This window comes from Brachionichthys hirsutus, chromosome 3, assembly GCF_040956055.1.
Source record: "Brachionichthys hirsutus isolate HB-005 chromosome 3, CSIRO-AGI_Bhir_v1, whole genome shotgun sequence".
Taxonomy (NCBI): domain Eukaryota; kingdom Metazoa; phylum Chordata; class Actinopteri; order Lophiiformes; family Brachionichthyidae; genus Brachionichthys; species Brachionichthys hirsutus.
Window position 1 is genome coordinate 574,636 of NC_090899.1, and position 21,584 is coordinate 596,219.

At 57.9% G+C, this 21,584-nt stretch overlaps 3 protein-coding genes across 3 annotated transcripts in view; 2 read left to right on the forward strand and 1 right to left on the reverse strand.

Annotated features, from left to right (window-relative positions):
* elp6 (elongator acetyltransferase complex subunit 6) lies at positions 1–2,237 on the forward strand. Its single transcript, XM_068760270.1, has 7 exons — positions 1–54; positions 620–698; positions 782–852; positions 1,013–1,137; positions 1,268–1,475; positions 1,559–1,723; positions 1,838–2,237. The coding sequence occupies exons 1-7, from the start codon at positions 1–3 to the stop codon at positions 1,961–1,963; spliced, it is 828 nt and encodes a 275-aa protein (XP_068616371.1). The 3' UTR covers positions 1,964–2,237.
* A 3,023-nt stretch (positions 2,238–5,260) lies between these two features.
* On the forward strand, positions 5,261–14,003 carry scap (SREBF chaperone). The gene is given in 22 exon segments (XM_068755539.1): positions 5,261–5,397; positions 6,077–6,197; positions 6,290–6,447; positions 6,804–7,024; positions 7,098–7,203; positions 7,283–7,455; positions 7,539–7,665; positions 8,351–8,463; positions 8,533–8,627; positions 8,748–8,846; positions 9,083–9,295; positions 9,696–10,066; positions 10,144–10,293; positions 10,745–10,946; positions 11,017–11,153; positions 11,202–11,691; positions 11,760–11,845; positions 11,919–12,001; positions 12,078–12,244; positions 12,324–12,404; positions 12,479–12,682; positions 12,753–14,003. Coding segments are annotated over 22 exon segments (3,765 nt in total). The 5' UTR covers positions 5,261–5,275; the 3' UTR covers positions 12,999–14,003.
* Positions 14,004–14,018: 15 nt separating this feature from the next.
* ptpn23a (protein tyrosine phosphatase, non-receptor type 23, a) overlaps positions 14,019–21,584 on the reverse strand; it is a 13,011-nt gene continuing 5,445 nt past the window's right edge. The window contains 7 exon segments of the mRNA XM_068755550.1: positions 14,019–14,882; positions 15,592–15,705; positions 15,787–15,925; positions 16,073–16,177; positions 16,272–16,456; positions 19,043–21,197; positions 21,362–21,584. The exon segment at positions 21,362–21,584 is cut by the window's right edge and continues 109 nt beyond it. Of these exon segments, the coding sequence (XP_068611651.1) occupies positions 14,340–14,882; positions 15,592–15,705; positions 15,787–15,925; positions 16,073–16,177; positions 16,272–16,456; positions 19,043–21,197; positions 21,362–21,584 (3,464 nt within the window). The 3' untranslated portion in view covers positions 14,019–14,339.

Below are 21,584 nucleotides of genomic sequence, written 5' to 3' on the forward strand. Positions count from 1 at the left end.
ATGTACGCAGAACTCAACAGCATCCTGAACACCTGTCCCGACAGCTTCACGCAGGTGAGCATTCAGCGTTTTATTTACTTGGGTGGCATAAATTACAACATGACACAATACCGTAGTAAACGTCACTGTGCTACACGCTACCGTCGCTGTGCTACACGCTACCGGCGCTGTGCTACACGCTACCGGCGCTTTGCTACATGCTACCGGCGCTGTGCTACATGCTACCGGCGCTTTGCTACATGCTACCGCCGCTGTGCTACATGCTACCGGCGCTGTGCTACATGCTACCGGCGCTTTGCTACATGCTACCGCCGCTGTGCTACATGCTACCGCCGCTGTGCTACACGCTACCGCCGCTGTGCTACACGCTACCGGCGCTGTGCTACATGCTACCGGCGCTGTGCTGCACGCTACCGCCGCTGTGCTACATGCTACCGGCGCTGTGCTACATGCTACCGGCGCTGTGCTACATGCTACCGGCGCTTTGCTACATGCTACCGCCGCTGTGCTACATGCTACCGGCGCTGTGCTACATGCTACCGGCGCTGTGCCCTGTAGCAGCGACGGTTAGCCGCACCATGTCTGACCCTTAATGCTCTCAGTTTCTGTCCCTCTGCAGGGAGAGTTCCTCCTGCTGTCAGACAGGCGCAGCGACGCCTCTTTCCTCATTCACCACTTCCTCTCTTTGTACTTGCGAGGTGAGTGATCACCTGTCTCCGAGCTGCTACACCCACTCGGGTGTGGCGTGACAGTGAAGCTACGCGCCTCCTTTCCGTTTCAGCGCGCTGCAGAGTGTGTTTCCTGGGCCTGGTGCAGTCCTTCAGCCACTACAGCGCCATCAGCCAGAGGTTGGTGAGTCTGCTGCTGCTAAATGTCACGTTAGAGCGTAGGAAGAAGAGAAAACATGACACATCTTCTCCTCATAAACTTCAGCCACACGCCCCCCATCACACGGGGTTCCATCCGACCTGTGTGTGTGTGTGTGTGTGTGTGTGTGCGCGTGTGTCTGCAGGGCGTTGGCCTGACACAAGCCAGAGAGAAGGGCCAGCTGATCTTCCTTGAGGGACTGACGGAGTCGCTTCCTGCGCTGCTTCCTCCAGGAAGCGGCGCAGGAGGCCGAGCCATGGACTTTCTCAGGTACGAACACCTTTTCCTGTCCGGTTTTAGGGTCTCCTGTCGTATTTAGTTTTCTCCATCATTCTGCATCACGTTTTTTTGTTGGCTAACCGCGGCTCCGCTGTATTTCCGGGTTTTATCCCGGCTCCAGGGATCCTGCCGTCGGCCTGAGGAGTCTGTACGAGTTTGTCCGGTCCAGTGTGAGCACCTCCGGCGGCGGGGCGGATGGGGCGGAGGCCTGGGGGCCCCCGGTGCTGCTGGTGGATGACCTCAGCGTCCTGTTGAGTCTGGGGGCGAGCGTCGGCGCCGTGCTGGACTTCAGCCACTACTGCCGAGCCACCGTCTGCTCCCAGCTGAAGGTTCCGGAGCTTCCCTGTTGTCCTGTCCCAACATAACAAACCTGTGAAGTCCCTGCGTAGCTTCAGCGTCTCTGCTCCTGCAGGGCAACGTGGTGATGCTGACACGCTGTGACGGGGAGGAGGAGGAGGCAGACGAAGGAGGCGACCGGGGGCCGGAGAGCCTTCTCAAGGGCTTGACCCACCAGTGCAGCCTCTCTCTCCACGTACAGGGTCTCCCTACGGGCTTCTGCAGGGACATACATGGGCAGGTATGCGGTTTTTCTGCAGTGTGTCCAACCCTGATTGAACACGATTAGACTATATTTACTGATCACACCGATTATGAACATACACGTGAAACAAAAGCGATGATCTGATTTCAGTTGGAAGTGTGTTGGAGGAGGAGAAGAGGCGACGGGCCGCACGCGCAGAAGAAGCTCCTTCAGTACAAGGTGCAGGATAAAGGAGTGTCCTTCTTTGCTCGTGGGACGTCCAGCGCCGTTCTCTAACGGTTCCTCGCTTTCTGACTCTCGGTTGGTAAACTTGACGAACCTTCCAAGCGCAGCGTCATGTCGCTCCTGATTCTGGGTCGCTGCACTCGTTCCTCTGGCTGCGTATCGCTAACGGAGACGCCCTCTTGTGAAATACATGTCATGTCCAGTGGAATGCTTCGCCTTGAGCATGCCAAAAAGGTTTCAGGTTCAATACTGCTCGCAAAAATAGGTCACCGAACTTATGTTGTAAATGATCGCAAAAGCTACATGAAGATGTAAGAATTTATTGGACTAGATGTTTGTAAATAAAAACTGAAACAAGGTCGTGTCATACTCCATGTGCCCGCTAGGCGTCGCGGCGTCTCTGCTGTGGTTTGGAGAGAGGTCTCGCCGGGGCTCCGAGAAGCACCGACTGTCAGTCAGCATCACGAGCAGAGCACCGATTCGGGCTTTAGTTACCGTCCCAGAGTAAAGGAATAACGGCGGATGCTCGTCGGTTAACCGGAAAGGACGACAGCAACAGATTCCCTGAAGCTTAACCAGGCAAGTGGGCGAGACCTTGCGTTGCGAGTCGCTAGCATCTAGCTAGCTTCGTAGCTAAAGTTAGCTTCGCGGGGGGCGGAGAGCATGGGAGCGGATGAAATGCCTGATGACAAGGTGCTCGGTACCCGCCGGTGGTTCCGAGGCTCGTATTAATGTCAAATCCACCAACTATCTCGGACCGCATCGCACAATTTAACGTCGTCACCGTGCGCGGCTAGCTAACCTTCGGCGCTAACGTGGCGGTGCCGTCGGCTTCACGGTATCCGGACACTTCATAGTTAAACCGAACTAACCCGTTAATTTTGGAGAATGACATTTCAGGCGTTAATTTATTCATAAATCATTCATTTGTTTCTGTTTATTTAGTGTGTATGTGGAGACGCAGGTTCCCGAAGAATCCGAACCAGTCAGGCACTTGTGATGCTAGTTTGTAGCATCGTGCTATTACAGGTGCATAAGGTGTAAATAATGACAGGTCAGTGGGTGTCTTTAATGTACGCGCGCGAACACATTAAAGCAATAACTGCGTCCTTTAAAGAATGTTTTGGTTGCGGAACGCTGTTAACGCGGTCATCGACCTGGTCGCTGGCACGCGCCCGGCTAACGTTAGCTTAGCATGCTAATAATCACTCCCGCAGTTCACAAATATTACGCGAGGAAAGTCGGGAAGTTTGAGTTCGGGATTTAATTCCGACAGAAATCTTTAAGTGTAAAAAATAAAAAAACATTTGCGTCATGAAAGTCGGGGGGGGGGGGGGGGGGGGCTGACACTCATTAAGACGCGGGTAGCTGATGTTGCTCTAGCTAGCTAGCCACAGCTAGTTTACGCACAGAAGCGTGTCTCTTGGGTGCGTTCGTTTGAGGACCGTCCTGGGGGGGTCACCCTCCGGGTTGCGTCAGCGGCGTCACCCCGGCGTGTTTACTCGGGACGGTTACTTCACCTTTCACCGCCTTTAACACGGTGTCGGTTTAAAAAGCAAAACCCGGCTTCTGTGGAGACTTTCCCCCAAATAAAGAAATCTCATTTGGGGAGCCGGTCCGTTTCATGCAGAACGACAATGCGGTAACTGAGTGTCTCTAATCCGGCTGTAATAGGTCACCTGAGCGTTTGAAGCTTTATTCTACATTTACAGCGGGATCGATGGGAGCCATTGATCACGGGAGCAGGGCTCTAAACGCGGATGAAGGCTCTGTGGAACGGTCATATCTGCGTTCTAGAGTCCCTCTTGGGATGCTCAATTGTGGCGTGTTAATTTAAACTACATTTCCCATTATGCTGTTGGAATCTATATCTGGGCTCTTTGCTGCCGTTCCTGTCGCAGGTGCTTTTCCCATCGTGTTCATCCCGAGATGCTGATACGTATTCATTTGTTAAAATTAAACAGGAACATGTTTATATTTATATCCCAGCCCCGTCTGGCTGGACGGAGGATCTCATAACACCGGCTCTTTGTTTTTGTGATCGCCGCTGAAGTTGTGAAGGATGGCTAACGGGACGGCTAACGGGACGGCTAACGGGACGGCTAACGGGACGGCTAACGGGACGGCCTGCCCACGGAGCGTGGGATGAGGGCTGGCCTTGGGCCCGGAGTCCGATCAGATCAATCCCGGATTAGTTTACTGACAGGGATGCTGCTGAGCCTGCAGGCAGACGGAGGAGATGGAGCCGTTCTCAGAAAGTTCTCTGCTGGAGGAACGGGACCGGGCTTGGACTCGACCTTCCCTCAGAACCTCGGCGCCCTTTGAACCCGTCGTACGAGCCCGGCGGGAGGTTGCTGTTTTCTCTGTATAGGGTATTTATAACGACACACGAGAGACTCCGGAGGTTAATTCCTCCCAGGGAATGTCTCCGTTGCTCCCTGAGGGGGCGAGTGAAGCAGAGCCGAGAGCGGAGCGCTGTGTTCGCTACCCGGCGACTCTGCTTTCAGGGGACGGAACCGGCCTCGACCCGGAGCGATACGCAGGCATGACCTCCGAACCGACTCGTGTGGAGGAGCGTCCAGACAGAAGCGTCTTTGTTTCAGCGTGAACGGGATTATTGACGCGCCGCGGCGTGCGTGCCGCGCCGGCCGGTTACATGTTGTGACGACGGACGCAGATGAGATGAGATGAGATGAGATGAGATGGGATGAGGTGAGATGAGGCGTGTTGGACCCGTCGGCTGAGCAAACGGAGGCGGGAGCAGAGATCGGGTTCGGGTTCGGGTCAGATTAAAATAGTCTGGTGGTTAAAGCTGCGTGGATTCATCTGCTGCTTATTCTTATTTCACTTTAAAGCTTTATTGATAAAGAGCGTTTGTCATCACAGAAACACGAGAACGCCGTCGCTCCTCGGCCGGAGTCGGACGTTTCCTCCTGCTGGAATGTGTCGACGCCCTGTTTTAGGTTTCGTTTTTTTTCCCTGCTGGTGAATGAGCCGTGTGTCCGACGTGACAAACACGCCCGGCCTGTTCGGCGAGCGACGCGTCTCCTCCCGGCGAGGCCGTCGCTACGGCGATCCTTTTGCTCGAACATGTTTGGAGATTGTTCAGCGTCGTTTATGGGATGTCAGCGCTCCGATAATTCCCTCCAGTTATTCCCTTCTTGAATTGAAGATTCGTTTAAACGTATCGTTTTGGAATCGTCGTGGAAAAGCAGTTCAAAGACGAGCTCCAGGAATGTTTGTGCCGTTTTAAACGCCCTATGTCGCCTCTCCGACCCCTCCAGGTGCCTGGATGCCCCCCGCCGCACCGTCCTCGGCCACCCGGCGCTTCCCGATGGCCGGGAGTTGACCCCGCCCTCCAGGATGACGCTGCGCGAGCAGCTCAGAGTGAGGATCTCGGCGGCCTTCTACCGCCATGGGCTGCTGTGTGCGTCCTACCCAGTACCCATCATCCTCTTCACCTCCGCCAGCATCCTCACCTGCTGGTGAGCGCCCGTTCGAGGTTACACACGGATCTCAGATCTAAACGGTTTCGCTTGGAACGCTTTGGATGTTTGTTTTTGTTTACCAGGACCTTGAGATCAAACGGTGTGCTAGCTGTGCTAGCTGCAGATAGCATTCTGCTAACAGCAGCCGCCCTGATCTACTGATGCACGGAAATGTCGTGAGAGGCTGCGAGAAAACGGCCTCGTGGGAACGGGGGGGGGGGGGCGCCGAACAAAAGAGGGCTTTGTTGGAGGTAGAGTGACCTCGGAGAGCTGGGGAGGGAGGGAGGAGAAGTATCTGACACATTTCTAAAGGAGCAGGAAATGGTGCAGAATGGCGAGACGGCGGCCTGATAAGATAATGTTATTCAGCCATGCTGCTGACTCAGATCCTTATCACCTGCAGGCGAGAGGAGGCTCCTCCCCCTCCAGTAACATGGCGGCTTTGAATGCGAGTCATTTCTGAAGCCCGGGGGCTCGTTTTAAACCGGGGAGTCTGTTCACGCCCCCGTCTCGTTGCTGAATGCTACAAAACGTGTAGCACCTTTTGATTGTCTGGTTTACCGATGGCGTGCGCCGGGAGCGGCCGTTGGGCGTGGACGTGCCCGCCGCGGGCCGTACGTTGAGTCGTTCTCATGCGCCCTCTCACCTCTCACCTCTCACCTCTCACCTCTCCCAGTTATCCACTCCTGAGGCTTCCTCTGCCCGGGACGGGTCCCGTGGAATTCACCACTGGGGTGCGTGATTACAGCGTCCCTTCCCATGAGCCTCAGGGAGACCTGGGCGAGCGGCCCGACTGGGTAGGACGAGACGCCCCCCCCCCCAGAATAACCGTCGTTATTAGCCCGCGCTGCCCGATGACCCGTCCTCTTCATCGTTTCTGCCGCCGTAGTACCGAGGTCCTCCGGTGGCGTACATCCAGCAGGTGTTGGTGAAGGCGGCGGTGTCTCCGTGGGACAGCAGCCTGGTCCCGGTGGACGCGTTCCGCTCGCCGCTGGGCCGCGCCTTTAGCCTGCTGGAGGAGATCCGGAACCACGTCCATGCTGACCGGTGAGAACTCAAGGAACGACCTTAAATGGGCGCAAAGACAAACCAAGCGCAGTCTCTGCGTGGTTGGTGAGAAAGATGCTACGTCGCTAGATTAGCTCTTCACTGTAGCATCACAGCTACAGGCATTAGCATTAGCATTAGCGCTCTGTGTTTTGTGCGGAGAGAAACGTCTCCGAGCTTTTCCTTTTGGTATTACCTGTATTTTCTTTTACTACATTATGCGAGAATGAGACGTGAACTAAGAACACAAACAGATGGCGCCGCTGACCTTGTGTAAACTTGAAGGTCGGGCTCGCGCTGCGTCGTTGATTATTTTTTCTGCGCTGATGAGCATCCTGTTCCGTGTTCTCCCGCAGCGCCGGGCCTCGCAGTCTGGAGTCGCTGTGCCTCCAGGTGACCGACCTGTTCCCACGGTTACGTCGGATGCAGTCGGTGCTGCCCGAGCACGGCTGCCTGCTCGTCTCCCCGGGAAACTACTGGCAGAACCAGCGGGAGCTGTTCGACTCGGACCCCGACCCCATCAAGACCATCCAGAAGCACGAGCCCAAAGGCCTGCACACGTCGGCCACGCTGCGAGGTGGGCGGCGGCCGGCGGCCGGCGGCCGATCGGCGACTTCCAGCACGCTAATCCACACGCTCCCTGTCTTTAGACCTGCTGTTCGGCGTTCCCGGGAAGTACACCGGCGTCAGCCTCTACAACAGGAAGCGGGTGGTGACGTACACCATCACCGTGGTGCTGTCCACCTACGACGCCGGGTGAGTCCGTCAAAATGGCGGCACGCCGCGGCCCGTACTGCTGCTGATGGCGTTCGCCTCCGCGTACGCTGCTATTCAGGTTCCTGGGCAGCCTGCGCTCCCGCCTGAAGCAGCTCCACCCGTCGGCCAACTGCAGCCTGGGAGACGAGCACATGGTCCACGTCCACTTCAAAGAGGAGATCGGCGTGGCGGAGCTCATCCCGCTCGTCACCACGTACATCATCCTGTTCGCCTACATCTACTTCTCCACACGTCAGTCCCGCCGCCATGTTCCCTTCATCCCAGCCCGCGCCGCGTTACCTCAGACGCTTCACGCTGGCTCCTCCTCCCTGCAGGTAAGATCGACCTGGTGAAGTCCAAGTGGGGGCTGGCCCTGGCGGCGGTGGTGACGGTCCTCAGCTCGCTGCTCATGTCCGTGGGGCTCTGCACGCTCTTCGGCCTGACGCCCACGCTCAACGGCGGGTAGGAGCGCCAGCGGCTGTCCTACAGACGCGTTTGTTCACCCTTTGATCCGGTTTGCCCCGCCCAGAACAGGAAACGTGACTACCATCTGCTAATAGTAATATGTATTACTATCTGCTAATAGTAATATGTATTACTATCTGCTAATAGTAATACATATTACGTATAATATACATTGAAGGTCTGGAGGAGGAGGAGGAGCTAACCCCCCCCCCCCCCCCCCCCCCCCTCTCCCTCGACTTGCGTTAAAGTTTCCAGCCGGTAGGCAGAAAGTCAAAGCCGACCTCGCTGATGAAGATGAGGCCGGTGGGCGTGGCCGGTGGGCGTGGCCGTCGCCTCGGGGCGGGGATAGAACCATATCGATTCTGAGCTGCGGTCCAATCGCTTCAGCGTTGTTAGGAAGCAGAAGCCGTGGCGTGACAGCGCTGACCTGCGTAAACACACACGAAGGTCGCGGCGCGCTCGTGTTAGCTCCACGTGCGCGGCTGCCGCACACACATTGTGTGTTTATTATGCGCCTCTGTTACAAAGTGCACGTGATGCAATGTTCCCTCGGACCCGGCGCAGTAAAACATCGTTTGATCTTTAAATGCTTCCTGATGAATCTCTGAGCGCCGCTGCAGCTGCCGCCGAGGATCCGGTCGGATCCGGTCGGATCCGCTCACGACGTGTCTTCTGTCCGCAGGGAGATCTTTCCCTACCTGGTGGTGGTGATCGGCCTGGAGAACGTCCTGGTCCTCACCAAGTCCGTGGTGTCCACCCCCGTCGACCTCGAGGTCAAACTGCGCATCGCTCAGGGTGAGGCGGGAGACGTTTGTGTTTCGGGTCGGGTCGATGCTCAGTCAGAACTCTCCTCGTCTTCTTCAGGCCTCAGCAGCGAGAGCTGGTCCATCATGAAGAACATGGCCACCGAGCTGGGCATCATCCTCATTGGCTACTTCACGCTGGTGCCGGCCATCCAGGTAACGCAAATACTGTGAACGACGTACGGCGCCGTCACGCTAGCTAGCAGCTAGCGGCCGTATCACGGGATAGCACTCCTGTGTTCATTTCCCGCCGCCGCCGCGTTCTTTCCTCGGCAGGAGTTCTGTCTGTTCGCCGTTGTGGGTCTGGTGTCGGACTTCTTCCTGCAGATGTTCTTCTTCACCACGGTGCTGTCCATCGACATCCGACGCATGGAGGTGAGGAGTCGCTCTGCGGCGCGGGGGCAGGATGCTAACCGTTAGCACACACCTGCGCTTCTTATAGACGCGCTGTTATTGTGTCCCTAACGCGCGCACACACACGCGCACACACACACTGAAAACTTTCGTTGGAGATTGCCGGGCGGCGTCGTCTTGAGTAGATCATAAAATGGATCAATTGATTTTAACCAATCGGGGAGCAGGCCTGAATAAAATGGTCGCCTTCCCCACAGCTGGCTGACCTGAACCGCCGTCTACCAGCCGAGGCAGGCCTTCCGCCGCAGAAGCCCGGCCCCCTGCGCCCGCGCGAGGTCCCCCCTCCCCCGCGGCCCCCCCCTCACACCATCACCCTGCAGACGCCGGCCTTCCGGACCCTGAGGCTTCCCAAAAGGCTGCGCGTGGTGTTCTTCCTGGCCCGCACGCGGATAGCGCAGCGCATCATCATGGTGAGACTCTAAACCGTAACCGCAGCAGAGCCTCCGATCGATTATTACCGATCGATTATTACAGATCGGTTATTACAGATCGATTATTACAGATCGATTATTACCGATCGATTATTACCGGTCGATTATTACAGATCGATTATTACCGGTCAGTTATTACCGGTCGATTATTACACATCGGTTATTACCGGTCGATTATTACAGGTCGATTATTACCGGTCGGTTATTACCGGTCGGTTATTACCGGTCGATTATTACAGATAGGTTATTACCGGTCGATTATTACAGATCGATTATTACAGATCGATTATTACCGGTCGGTTATTACAGTTCGGTTATTACCGGTCGATTATTACAGATCGGTTATTACCGGTCGGTTATTACCGGTCGCTTGTTTCAGGCCGGCACCGTGATCTGGATCGGCATCCTCGTCTACACCGACCCGGCCGGGATACGCACCTTTCTGGCGGCGCAGGTGTCGGAGCAAAGCCCTCTGGGAGATCCCGGAGGAGCCGGCCTGCCCCCCCATCTGGGGGTAGCCCCCGTCTTCCGTGGAGGAGATCCCACCAGCACCCTCAGCATCCGCCCCCCCCCGGATCCGACCCCTCTGCTTGAGAACCAGTCCCAGGGCCACCACGGAGCCATCCCCCACGCCCCCCCCGCCGTGTCCCAGATCACCTGGGGGGCGGAGGATGAGGAGGGGTGGAGGCGGCTCTCCTTCAGACACTGGCCTTCGCTCTTCAGCTACTACAACATCACGTTGCCCAAGAGGTGAGTGGACCGGGGGGGGGGAGGGGGGGCGGCCCCCAATCCGGTCCCGGGGTGACGCGCCCTCTGTCCCGTTTCAGGTACATCAGCATCCTGCCCGTCATTCCCGTCACCGTTCACCTGAGCCCCCAGGACGCCATCGAGACGCGACACCCCCAGGACACCAAGCACCGCCCCCCACCCCTCCCCAAGGTGTCTGCAGACCTGCAGGCGGACCTCACCCTCTACAAGTTGGTCCAGCACACAGACGCACGGGTCTCCTGAGTGGGGCGTTGCCGTGGTTACCGTCCCTCGTATCTCTCTTAAACGGCGTATTTAATATAAACGTTGTTTGTGTTAAAAATATTCTGAAACACTTTCATGTATTTGTATCCGATCAATCAAATTAAATAATCGATAAGCTGCAGCCCTAATCAGAGCTGATTGGACGGTTGATGCGGAGCGACGGGACGCGTTCTCCGGGTAGGATGAGTCACACGGTGGGCGGGGTCAGCGCTGTGAGGACACGCCCAGGCCTCTCTCTGTCTTGTTGATGGATTTCCTCTCTGGGTTTTAGACATTTTAGGACCGTGTCGTGTTGGGCGGGGCTTAATGTCTGTGGCATCGGGTTGATAAACCGTTTGTTTGTTGTTGCTCGGCCCCGTGAGGCTTACCTGTCCCCCCCCCCCCCCCTCCCTTCAGGGTGGCGGCTCTGGGCCTGGCGGCGGGGGTTCTGCTGGTCCTCCTGCTCTTCTGCCTCTACCGGGTTCTCTGCCCGCGGAACTACGGCCAGAACGGCGTCGCCCACGGTCGCCGGCGCCGGGGGGACCTGCCCTGTGACGATTACGGCTACTCGCCACCCGTCAGCGAGACCTCGCCTCTGCTGCTGAGGGGCCACAGCATGGTGAGGAAAGCGAGGCGCTGACTCCGCCCCCTCGCTGCAGCTGATTGGCCTGATTCCTCCTGTCCCGCAGGACATCGAGTGTCTCGCCAGCGACGGGATGCTGCTGGCCAGCTGCTGCCTGGCGGGACAGATTCTGGTTTGGGACGCCCAGACCGGCGATTGTTTAACCGTCATCCCTAAGAACAGGTGAGAGAGGCGGGGCTTAGCGTTGTCCTCTGACCCGGGTGTGAACCGTCCCGTCTGCTTCGCCCTCAGCAGCAGTGGCTGCTGGGAGCAGCGGGACGGCTGGGACGAGTCTGAGTGTTTCGTCTCTGACGTCCCCCCCATCGCCGGCGACGCCCCCTCGGAGGACGAGTACCCCCTGAGACGCCGCGCCGCCCCCACCCGGCGGCCTCTGTTCACGGACCAGCCCGACCTCACCCCGCTCATCGACACTAACTTCACCTTCCAGCCCCCGTCCCACCTGCCCACGCCGCCCGGGGGGGGCTTCGACTTCGGGGGCCTGGTGGAGCGCGCCTACATGGAGCATGAGCCGCCGTCACCCTCCACCTACCCCTCTCCTTCCTCAGGCTCCTCCTCCTCGCCTCCCTCGGGAGCGCTGCTCCAGAGGACGCCCAGCCTGGGGGACTCTGGACTCGTAGCCCCCTCCTCTGGGGCGGCGGCGGCGGACTGGGACAGCGCCGTCTGGGCCCTGGAGCTGAGAGGAAATCTGATCGCTGCCGGGAGGAGCAGCGGGAAGCTGGAGGTGAGGGAGGAGGCCGTTGAGGCCCCGCCCCGGCCGCACGCTAACCACGTAAATGTGTCTGGTTGCAGCTGTGGGACGCGGTCGAAGGGTCGCTACGCTGCAGCAATGACGAAGGCGTGTCCGGGATCACGGCCCTCGCCTTCCTCAACAACAGGTGAGACGGACCGTCGGCGCCGTCCCGCCGCGCCGACGGTCGCTAACGCTGCGGCGCCGCGTTTCCCGCTCAGGATCGTCGCGGCTCGGCTCGACGGCTCTCTGGATTTCTTCGCCGTGGAGATCCACCAACCTCTGTGCCTGCTGCAGTACCGCGGTGAGGCTCCGGGGGTGCCGTGGTTCCTCTCTGAAGCCAGGTTTAATTGACCTGACGCTGTCTCCTCCTCCTTTAGGAGCTCCTGGGCGGGGCAACGCTGCCCCCTCCCCCTGTTACAGCAGCGAGGACGTGATCAGCTGTCAGCTGACGCGCTCCGTGCAGTGCGCTCACCAGAAGCCAATCACGGTGCTGCGAGCGGCGGCTGGGCGGGTCGTCACCGGCAGCCAGGACCACACCGTCCGGGTAACGCCGCGTCGACGCCGCGCCCGAGTCGATGTCTGTGGTGGGATCCCGGCGGCGACTTCTTCTTCTGCTGTTTCAGATCTACCGCCTGGAGGACTCGTGCTGCCTCTTCACCCTGCAGGGTCATTCTGGGGGGGTCACCGCCATCTACATCGACCAGGTCGGCCAAGGAGACGGACACGGCGTCTCGGAGTCAGTCTACGGAGCGTTTGACCCTCTCCGCCTCCTCTACAGATGGTTCTGGCGAGCGGCGGGCAGGACGGCGCCATCTGCCTGTGGGATGTCCTGACGGGGAGCCGCGTCAGCCACGTTTACGGCCACCGAGGCGACGTCACCTCCCTGGTCTGCACTAACCCCTGCGTCATCAGCTCCGGGCTGGACGACCTCATCTGCGTCTGGGAGCGCAAGACCGGGGACAAGCTCTACTCCATCCAGCAGGTATGCCGCGCCGGCCAATCAGCAGGGAGTGCGCTGCGTCGGCGTTTATTCACCCCCCCCCCCTGTGCAGGACGTGGGCTGCGGCGCCAGCCTGGGCGTGATCTCCGGGTCGCTGCTGGTGACGGGGGGGCAGGGCTGCGTGTCCTTCTGGGACCTTCAGTTCGGGGACCTGCTGCAGACCGTCTACTTGGGGCAGAGCAGCGCCGGGCAGGCCGTCCGGCAGCTGCTGGTGCTGGACGACGCCGCCATCATCTGCGACTTCGGCAGCGAGCTCAGCCTGGTGTACGTTCCCTCGGTGCTGGAGAAGCTCGACTGAGGGGCGGGGTCCGGGGGGGTGTGTGTTTGTTTTGTGGCCCTGCCCTCGATGCTGCTGATACGGGTGGAGCTTCTTTACAACTCCACCCGCCCAGAGAGGAAGACGAAACGGCTTCCTTATTTTCATCAATATTCCCGCTGTAGTGTGTGTGTGTGTGTGTCCGAATGAATGAATGAATTCAGGCCCTTTTAAGGCAAGACTACTGGGGGGGGGGGTTGTTTTTAATATGTAAATGGATTATTTATTAGCAATGCACAGTTGGATGACGGTTCGATTGCTAATGCTAGCGCTGCGGCTCTGGTTTAGACCAACTGCACTAAACGCTTTGAACCTTTGAGAAGGTGGCGGCGCCCCCGTTATCTGAACCTGTTAATTTATTAGCTTTGACGTCGTAAACGGTAGCGAAACGGCTTTTATAGAGAGAAATGTTTCCTTTTATGCGGTCAAACAAAAACATTATTTTTGCCCACAAATCCCTTTTTTGTTTGACTGCATAAAAGGAAACATTTCTCTCCATGTGTTTAGAGACGGGAAGCTGAGCATCACTTACTGTTTTACCGTTTACTTCTGTTTTCTAGCGATGTGAATTTAAGGTTTTGGGAAACGTTCACTTTCTGGTGGAAAGGTCAGAGGCTAAGCGTACGACCTTTTTGTGACGCAATCACCATCCCGGATGCCTCCGATTGGCTACGATGCTTCTATCCTCGGTTTCTGTGCTAAGCTAACATGCTTTCCTCCAGAAAGTGTTTCCCAAAATGTCGAACGATTCCTTTAAGGAGGGCGAAGGGGGGTGTAAGTGGGCGGGGCATCTGCATGTGTACTCTGGGACGGATCCGCCGGAGCTCAAGGAGTCTGATCCCTCCGGCTGAGGGAGAAGAAACGGTGAAGCTCCTCCTCCTCCTCTCATTGGCTGTCTACAATCTACGCAGGCTGTAGCACTGGAAGTAACTTAGTTACTATTTTGTAACAGAGACTTTTTACTAATTTTCAAATAAAGAGGCTTTGAGCCGACAGTTTTCTGTCTCTTGATTTATTTGTCTCCACACTGATGAATGATTAGTGATTGGTTTATATTTACAGGTGAACTAAAGATGCTCTGGGTTACCGTGACAACGAGCACCGTCCCATCCTGCTCCTTCGACTTCAGGTGTCCGTTATTCCGGTTGCCCCGTCGGGGGGGGGGGGGGTGGGGGGTCCATGCCAGGATTGTTTCGGTGCTGGAAGTGCAGAATCAGAATACAAAGAAGAAAAGCTCGTCGGAAGGAATAGCGTAGCGATCTGGCCCCGGAAGCCGGGCCTCTGCTGACCCCTGGTGGTCAAAAATAGAAAGGCAGCGACCGCTCAGTGCTTGTTGAGGCTCCACAGGGGGTCCAGGCTGCTGAGCGGGTCCTCGCCTCCCTCCCCCCGTGTCCCGTGGAGACCCTGACCCTCGGACGGCTGCAAGAAGCTCTGCCTGGTCACCCGCTGCTTCCCCTTGCCCCCTCCCTCCATGGAGAAGGCCTCGGGGGTCAGCGAGGCCAGCAGCTCCAGGGATGACGGAGCAGGAGGCGGGCTGACGCTGGGCGTCGCCTCTGGGATTGGCTGGTGGACCGGCGACGTACGGGGGGAGGCAGCATCGAGGCCGTTGGGCGGCTGAGCCTCAGCGGGGGAGGCGAGAGGCGGATCCGTGGGTGGACTGGTATCCTGGAGATGGACCTCACCCAGCGAGTCGAGGTCCGGAGAGATGGTTCCGACCTGCTCCTCCAGGACAAAGGGGGCCTCCATGGCCGGATCTGTGGCGCTGGGGGGCCTGATGCTGAGCTTGGCGATGGTCGCCTGGATGGAGCTGATGGGCATGTCGCCACCGAGGACCAGATCCTGCTGGGATTCCTGTCTGGAGTAAGGCTGCCGACGGGGAGAGAGAGAGAGAGAGATGTTCACTAAAAAAGGGACAGCAAATAAAACAAAGGAAGGAAGGAGCGCCTCATCCGAGCGGACCGTGCAGAATCCCAACATTCCAATAGTTACACGGAGCAGCGATCCAGAAGAGACGCTAACGATCTAGAAGAGACGCTAAAGCTAACGATCCAGAAGAGAAGCTACAGCTAAAGGCAGCGATCCAGAAGAGACGCTAAAGCTAAAGGCAGCAATCCAGAAGAGAAGCTAAAGCTAACGATCCAGAAGAGAAGCTAAAGCTAACGATCCAGAAGAGAAGCTAAAGCTAACGATCCAGAAGAGAAGCTACAGCTAAAGGCAGCAATCCAGAAGAGACGCTAAAGCTAAAGGCAGCGATCCAGAAGAGAAGCTAAAGCTAACGATCCAGAAGAGAAGCTAAAGCTAACGATCCAGAAGAGAAGCTACAGCTAAAGGCGGCGATCCAGAAGAGAAGCTAAAGCTAACGATCCAGAAGAGACGCTACAGCTAAAGGCAGCGATCCAGAAGAGACGCTAAAGTCCTTTCATGAAGCAGACAGCAACAGTGAAGAACAGTAAAACACAAATGACAACCGGACCCCCCCACCCCCCGGGGCGGGGCGAGGGCGTACCAGATCCACTCGAATAAAGAACTCTGCAGTGAACGGTGGGAGGGTCTAAAGCCTGCTGGACAGTCTAACCTTGGTGGCTGCAGTGGCGGCGTTCCTGCTGCAGGGGGCGGTGGCGACGCCGTGTCTCTGGAGAACCTGCTCGGCGTGCTTCAACACGGCCTCGTAGCAGAACTTCAGGTGGAGCTGCAGAAGGAGGAGAGGTTCTTCTACCCGTCGAAGCCGTCAGAGATCAAACACGCCCCCAGGTGGCGCCGTGTTTCCTACCTTCTCCTGCAGCATGTTCTTCCTCTGCTGTCTCATCTTCTTCACCAGCAGGGGAAGGTCTGGGATTCCGTTTCCCGCCTCCAGCTCCTGCAGCGCGGCGTACAGCAGACAGAAGGCGCCGGTGCGTCCCACGCCGGAGCTGAGACGGACAAACAAGATGGCGTCGTGACGAAGCAGATTAAGTCACACAAACAGATTTATCTGTCAGAGGTTGGAGGTCGCGGTGATCGCGTTGACCGACGGTTCTTCTTCGTGTGATTGTGTAACGACGTACGCGTGCGCTCACCTGCAGTGCACCACGACAGGTGTGTGCAAGGGCCTCTGGTGCAGGTAGTGGGCGTGGACCTCCTGGATGAAGCGCAGCAGGCTGCTCTCGCTGTCAGGAAGACCCCTGAGAGGACGCAGAAAGACGAGACCTCAGAACGCAGAACGCCGCCCGAGTCGTACGACCTCCGGGCGGCGGGGCGGGGCGGGGCGGGGCTCACAGCTCGGGCCAGGAGGTGAACTGCAGGTGGACGACGGTGCGCTTCAGGCTCTGGTCACGGTACTGCAGGCTGATCATGCGCTCCACGTGCGTGGGCGTCGCCTTCTGCGTGGTCAGGCTGAGCGTGATTGGTCCCTGGGCGAGCTGCTGGCCGCGCTCCGTCGGGAAGTAGCGGACGACTTTTCCCTGCGACAGGAAGAGGAGGTTAAAACCAGACGGGGGCGCGTCGCGCTAAACCCCGCTAGCAGTAAACGCTAGTGATGGGAACTATGGTTCTTTTTACTGAATCGGGTTTGAATGAGTCACTGAGTCAGTTACCCAGAAGCTGCGTATAAATATACTGTGAATACAAGTTTCACCTGCTACCGATTGATGCTGCTAAAACGGCTGATTGAAACAGGGAAACAATAAATGTCATTGAGGGAAGAGGGAAAGATCAGGAGTTCTGAAAGGGAAAAAAAATATTTTTTTGTTCCATTCATTATGTTTCCGCCAATATTCCAAAAATATATTTTTTAATTTTAATTATATAATAAAAAGGCGGCATTAAATAGTTTCTGTTAAGTCCGGACACTAAAGTTTATCTTCAGAATAATCAGCGGACTAACTGACTGAATATCGATTTTACTTTAGTCTCTTATTGATCCTTGTGAGACAAACAGAACGGGCGGGGCAGCAGCCCCTCGGCTCCGGTGAGGAAGGGCCCCCCCCAGGCTCGAGTCGAGTGAAAGGGGGTTAGTGAGTCCGGTTCAGTGACTCGCTGTGCTGCGGGGAGGGGGGGTGAGCGACTCACTGAACCACTAGGTGCGTTTACATGGACACATTTAACCCGGTTAAAATCCTGATCGGAATAAAAATGCTTCATGGACACACCTTAACCGGAATAGTCTAACCCAATCCAGCCTGATCCGGTCACAATCCTATCCCGATGGAGAGGGGTGCTTTATACCGATTTGTGACCCGGTCAGGGCGCATGAAAACACTTATTCCGATGTATCGGTACAAGTCGTCCTTACTGCGCATGTCTGTGACGTCAGCTACACGTGCTACTGCTATTGCCGGAAGCTAGTTGAAGCAGAGCGAGCGAAAAGCACGGCGGGCGGAAGACAGAACTGGTCAATATCTGAGACAAACATGTTTCCGGAGACATTAAAGGAGGAAACTAAAAGCGCAAACGGGGAAAACGAGCGAAATAACGCTGACGTTTCACGCAGAAAAGCGCGGAGCGATGATTTGTTTACAGCGGAAGTTGCTACGCTACGCTTCTTCTTCTACCATTTCCGGTGCTTTTGGTCAAACTGCGCATGTCAGAATATTCTGTTCCGATCAAAAGTGTGATGCATGAACACGCAAATCCTAATCGGATCGGATTTTTAGGGTCCATGAACACGGCGCACCGGATCACAATTTTACTCTGAACTCTGATCGGAATAAAGACATTTTGTCCGTGTAAACGCACCTACTCTCTTGTGAGCGCAGCTAAGCCGATGCTAGCTTGTAGCGAGCGGGACGGTTCACCAGGGGAATGGGTAGTTCATTAAAAAAACATGAATCGATGCTTTTCTCACAATTACAGTGATTAACTCGACATGTTTCTACAAGGTATGTTAGAACAGCAGTAATATACTGATTGGTGTCCTCAGTTAGCTGTGCAGCTAACTAGCGGTAGCAGGGACGAGTCAGTGAACGACTCAGTGGGGAAGAAGAATCATGACTCATGATTCGGTAAAGTGAATCACGGGTTTTGAACGATTCGTCCAGGAATCGCACGACACTACGTAAACGCCGGACCTCCCCGCTAAACCCCCGCTAGCACTAAACGCCGTACCTCCCCGCTAAACCCCGCTAGCACTAAACGCCGTACCTTCGAGCTAAACCCCCGCTAGCTAAACGCCGTACCTCCCCGCTAGCACTAGACGCCGTACCTTCGAGCTAAACCCCCGCTAGCACTAAACGCCGTACCGTCACGCTAAACCCCCGCTAGCTAAACGCCGTACCGTCACGCTAAACCCCCGCCAGCTAAACGCCGTACCGTCACGCTAAACCCCCGCTAGCTAAACGCCGTACCGTCACGCTAAACCCCCGCTAGCTAAACGCCGTACCGTCACGCTAAACCCCCGCTAGCTAAACGCCGTACCGTCACGCTAAACGCCGTACCTTCGAGCTAAACCCCCGCTAGCTAAACGCCGTACCGTCACGCTAAACGCCGTACCTTCGAGCTAAACCCCCGCTAGCTAAACGCCGTACCGTCACGCTAAACCCCCGCTAGCTAAACGCCGTACCGTCACGCTAAACCCCCGCTAGCTAAACGCCGTACCGTCACGCTAAACGCCGTACCTTCGAGCTAAACCCCCGCTAGCTAAACGCCGTACCGTCACGCTAAACGCCGTACCTTCGAGCTAAACCCCCGCTAGCTAAACGCCGTACCGTCACGCTAAACCCCCGCTAGCTAAACGCCGTACCGTCACGCTAAACCCCCGCTAGCTAAACGCCGTACCGTCACGCTAAACGCCGTACCTTCGAGCTAAACCCCCGCTAGCTAAACGCCGTACCGTCACGCTAAACGCCGTACCTTCGAGCTAAACCCCCGCTAGCTAAACGCCGTACCGTCACGCTAAACGCCGTACCTTCGAGCTAAACCCCCGCTAGCTAAACGCCGTACCGTCACGCTAAACGCCGTACCTTCGAGCTAAACCCCCGCTAGCTAAACGCCGTACCGTCACGCTAAACGCCGTACCTTCGAGCTAAACCCCCGCTAGCTAAACGCCGTACCTTCTCCAGCTCCTGCTCCGAGACCAGCATGACCACCAGCGACACCTTCTGCTCGTACACCATCAGCCAGAAGTCCGCCGCCGTGCCGGTGAGCGGCGCCTGCGTGGCGATGAGGCGTGGACAGTACGGCGACAGGCCTTCCACGTAGCTGGCGTTGACGTAGTCGTCCTTGCCCGACTGCAGCACCACGCGGTTCAGGTCGTAGGGCATGACGTCCTGGTGGCGGTTCTTCATCGTGTAGCAGCGGGCGATGGCGATGGACAGCTGGCGGGCGTCCTTCTCCTGCTGGTCCTGCAGCTCTTTCCATCGGGCGTCCAGCACAGACAGGCCGCCCTCGTGCTCTGAGGGGTGCCCCAGGGCCCCCACCTGGGACCTGTAGCGGTCCAGTTCACTGTGCAGGTGGGCAACCCGTTCGGGGGCTTGGTACGGGTCGCCCTGGATCAGGAGGACGGCCTGGGCGCTCTTCTTTCGGCGCTCTCCGTCCTGCGGATCCGCTTTGGTGGGTTGGAGGACGTTCGTGGGGGGGGCCTTGGGGCCCCCAGGTTGGCTCTCGGGGCTTGAAGACAGGAGGTCATCGGTGCTTGAGTTCTGGCGCTGAAACAGCGATGTGGAGGGCGGGGCTGCGCCTCCAGGGGTCGGCACTAGTGTGGGTCTCTGCTGGGGGGTCGGCCCCAGAGAAGCTGGTCCTGGGGAGGGAGAGGGAGGGGGGGCAGGCGAAGGGGAAGGAGGGGCAGTGTTGGGTGGCTGAGACACTGGAGAGGGTTGGATCATGTGGGGGCCCATGGGAGCGGGCTGCTGTGGGGTATTTGGGGGGGGTACATTAGCTCCCGTAGCTGAAGGGTACAAGGGGGCGGGCTGAGGGTGGATCATGGGGAGGGGGGGCTTGGGCTGCTGGGGAGCTGCAGGCTGTGGTGCCAAGGGTTGTTGTGGCATTACTGGAGCCCCCCCAGGGTAGCACACGCCGGCAGCATGTGGGGGCGGAGCCTGGGGCATGTTCGGCATCAGGGCCTGGACTAGGTGGGGCTGATGTGGCAATGGGCCCCTTGGCAGGTGGACCTGGGGACCGGGGACCAGATGAGGTTGGGGGGCGGGGGGCACCTGTGGGTGCAGAGTCGGGGGTACAGGCCGGCTCGCGGGGTGCAGGTAGCTCTGTGGCTGACTCACGGGGGGCATTTGTGCTCGGGGGCCACCTGCTATCTGCATGTGCGGATGGGGCAGCATGTGTTGGTGAGGGAGTCCAGGGGGCACCTGGTGGGTGGGGTGGGGCAGGTAGGCCTGAGGCGTTGGGGGCATGGGGCCTGGCACCATTTGAGGGTGCTGCGGGGGCACGTAGCCCTGTGGAGTCTGATATGGGGGTATCTGAGGCTGGGGCTGATAGCCATTTTGGTGCAAATGCCCCGGGAAGGCCTGCTGGTACTGTGGGGGCATGTAGCCATGCGGGTAGCCTTGCTGGTTCTGAGGGGGGGGGTGAGGTCCGGGCTGGTATCTCTGAGGCACCGGTTGCCCGACGGGCTGGGGGTATCGCTGCGGCGGTTTGGGTGCTATCGTTTGGGCTGACGCGTGGAAGGGCAGTCCTGGTTGGGGCATGAAGTGGGGGTACGCCCCCAACTGTGGGGGTACCGTGTAGCCGGTTGGTACTGCAGGTAGGACAGGGTGATGCGGCGTCGGGCCGTAGCCGGGGGCCGGCACCGGGACGCCGTCCACGGCGATGGGGGCGGGGGCCACAGGGCGTAGGGCTTGAGGAGGGGGCGGCCGATAGCCTGGCATAGCCGCCGGGCTTGGACATTGGGGGAGGGGCCCCCGAGCAGGAAACTGTGCTATCCGTGCCAGCATCTCTGGGGGGGGGAGGTGAGATGGGAAGCGAGTCGGAGCGCCGGGCCACGGCAGGGAGCTGCTGCCCCCCAGGTTAGGGTTAGGGGGGGTGAAAGCCTCGGGACCTGGCAGACGAGCTGCAGAGGTGGGAAAGGAAGGGACGTCCGGAGGGAGGCTGCGGAGTTCCTCGGGTAGATCGCCCCCTAGTGCCAAGATGGCTGCGCTGAGTTGGGCTAACTCTTGGTCCTCCAGGCTGGAGCAGGCCGAGTCCACATCCGACGCCTTCGCTTTCAGGGAGGGCTTAGCTGCTGTCGGGCGTGCTGGGGGCTTCTTCTGGGTCTCTCTGGGGGGGGGGGCACAAACAACAGAGATCAACAGAATGACACGGAAAGGAGGGACAAGAGACCAGAGACAAGAAATGTCTCTTCTGAGGACACATTTTGCTTTCTACGACTTTGCCTATGTCAAAGCCCCCCCCCCCCCCCCCTGCAGTCAGGCCTGCCTTACCTTTCCAGGGTAGGCCTTCTGTCCTCCGCCCTCGCCTCACATAAAGTCTTTGCTTTGTCCAGGAGACGCGACGCTTTGTCCTCCAGGTCTTCGTAGAAGTCCTTCCCTTCCTGGGACTTCTTGATCAGGTCCTCGTAGGCTTCGTACGAGCCCACCAGTCCCTGCACGGTGCCGTCCCACTGCTGCTCGGTCTGGCCCAGGCCCTTGCGGATGGTGGCGTACT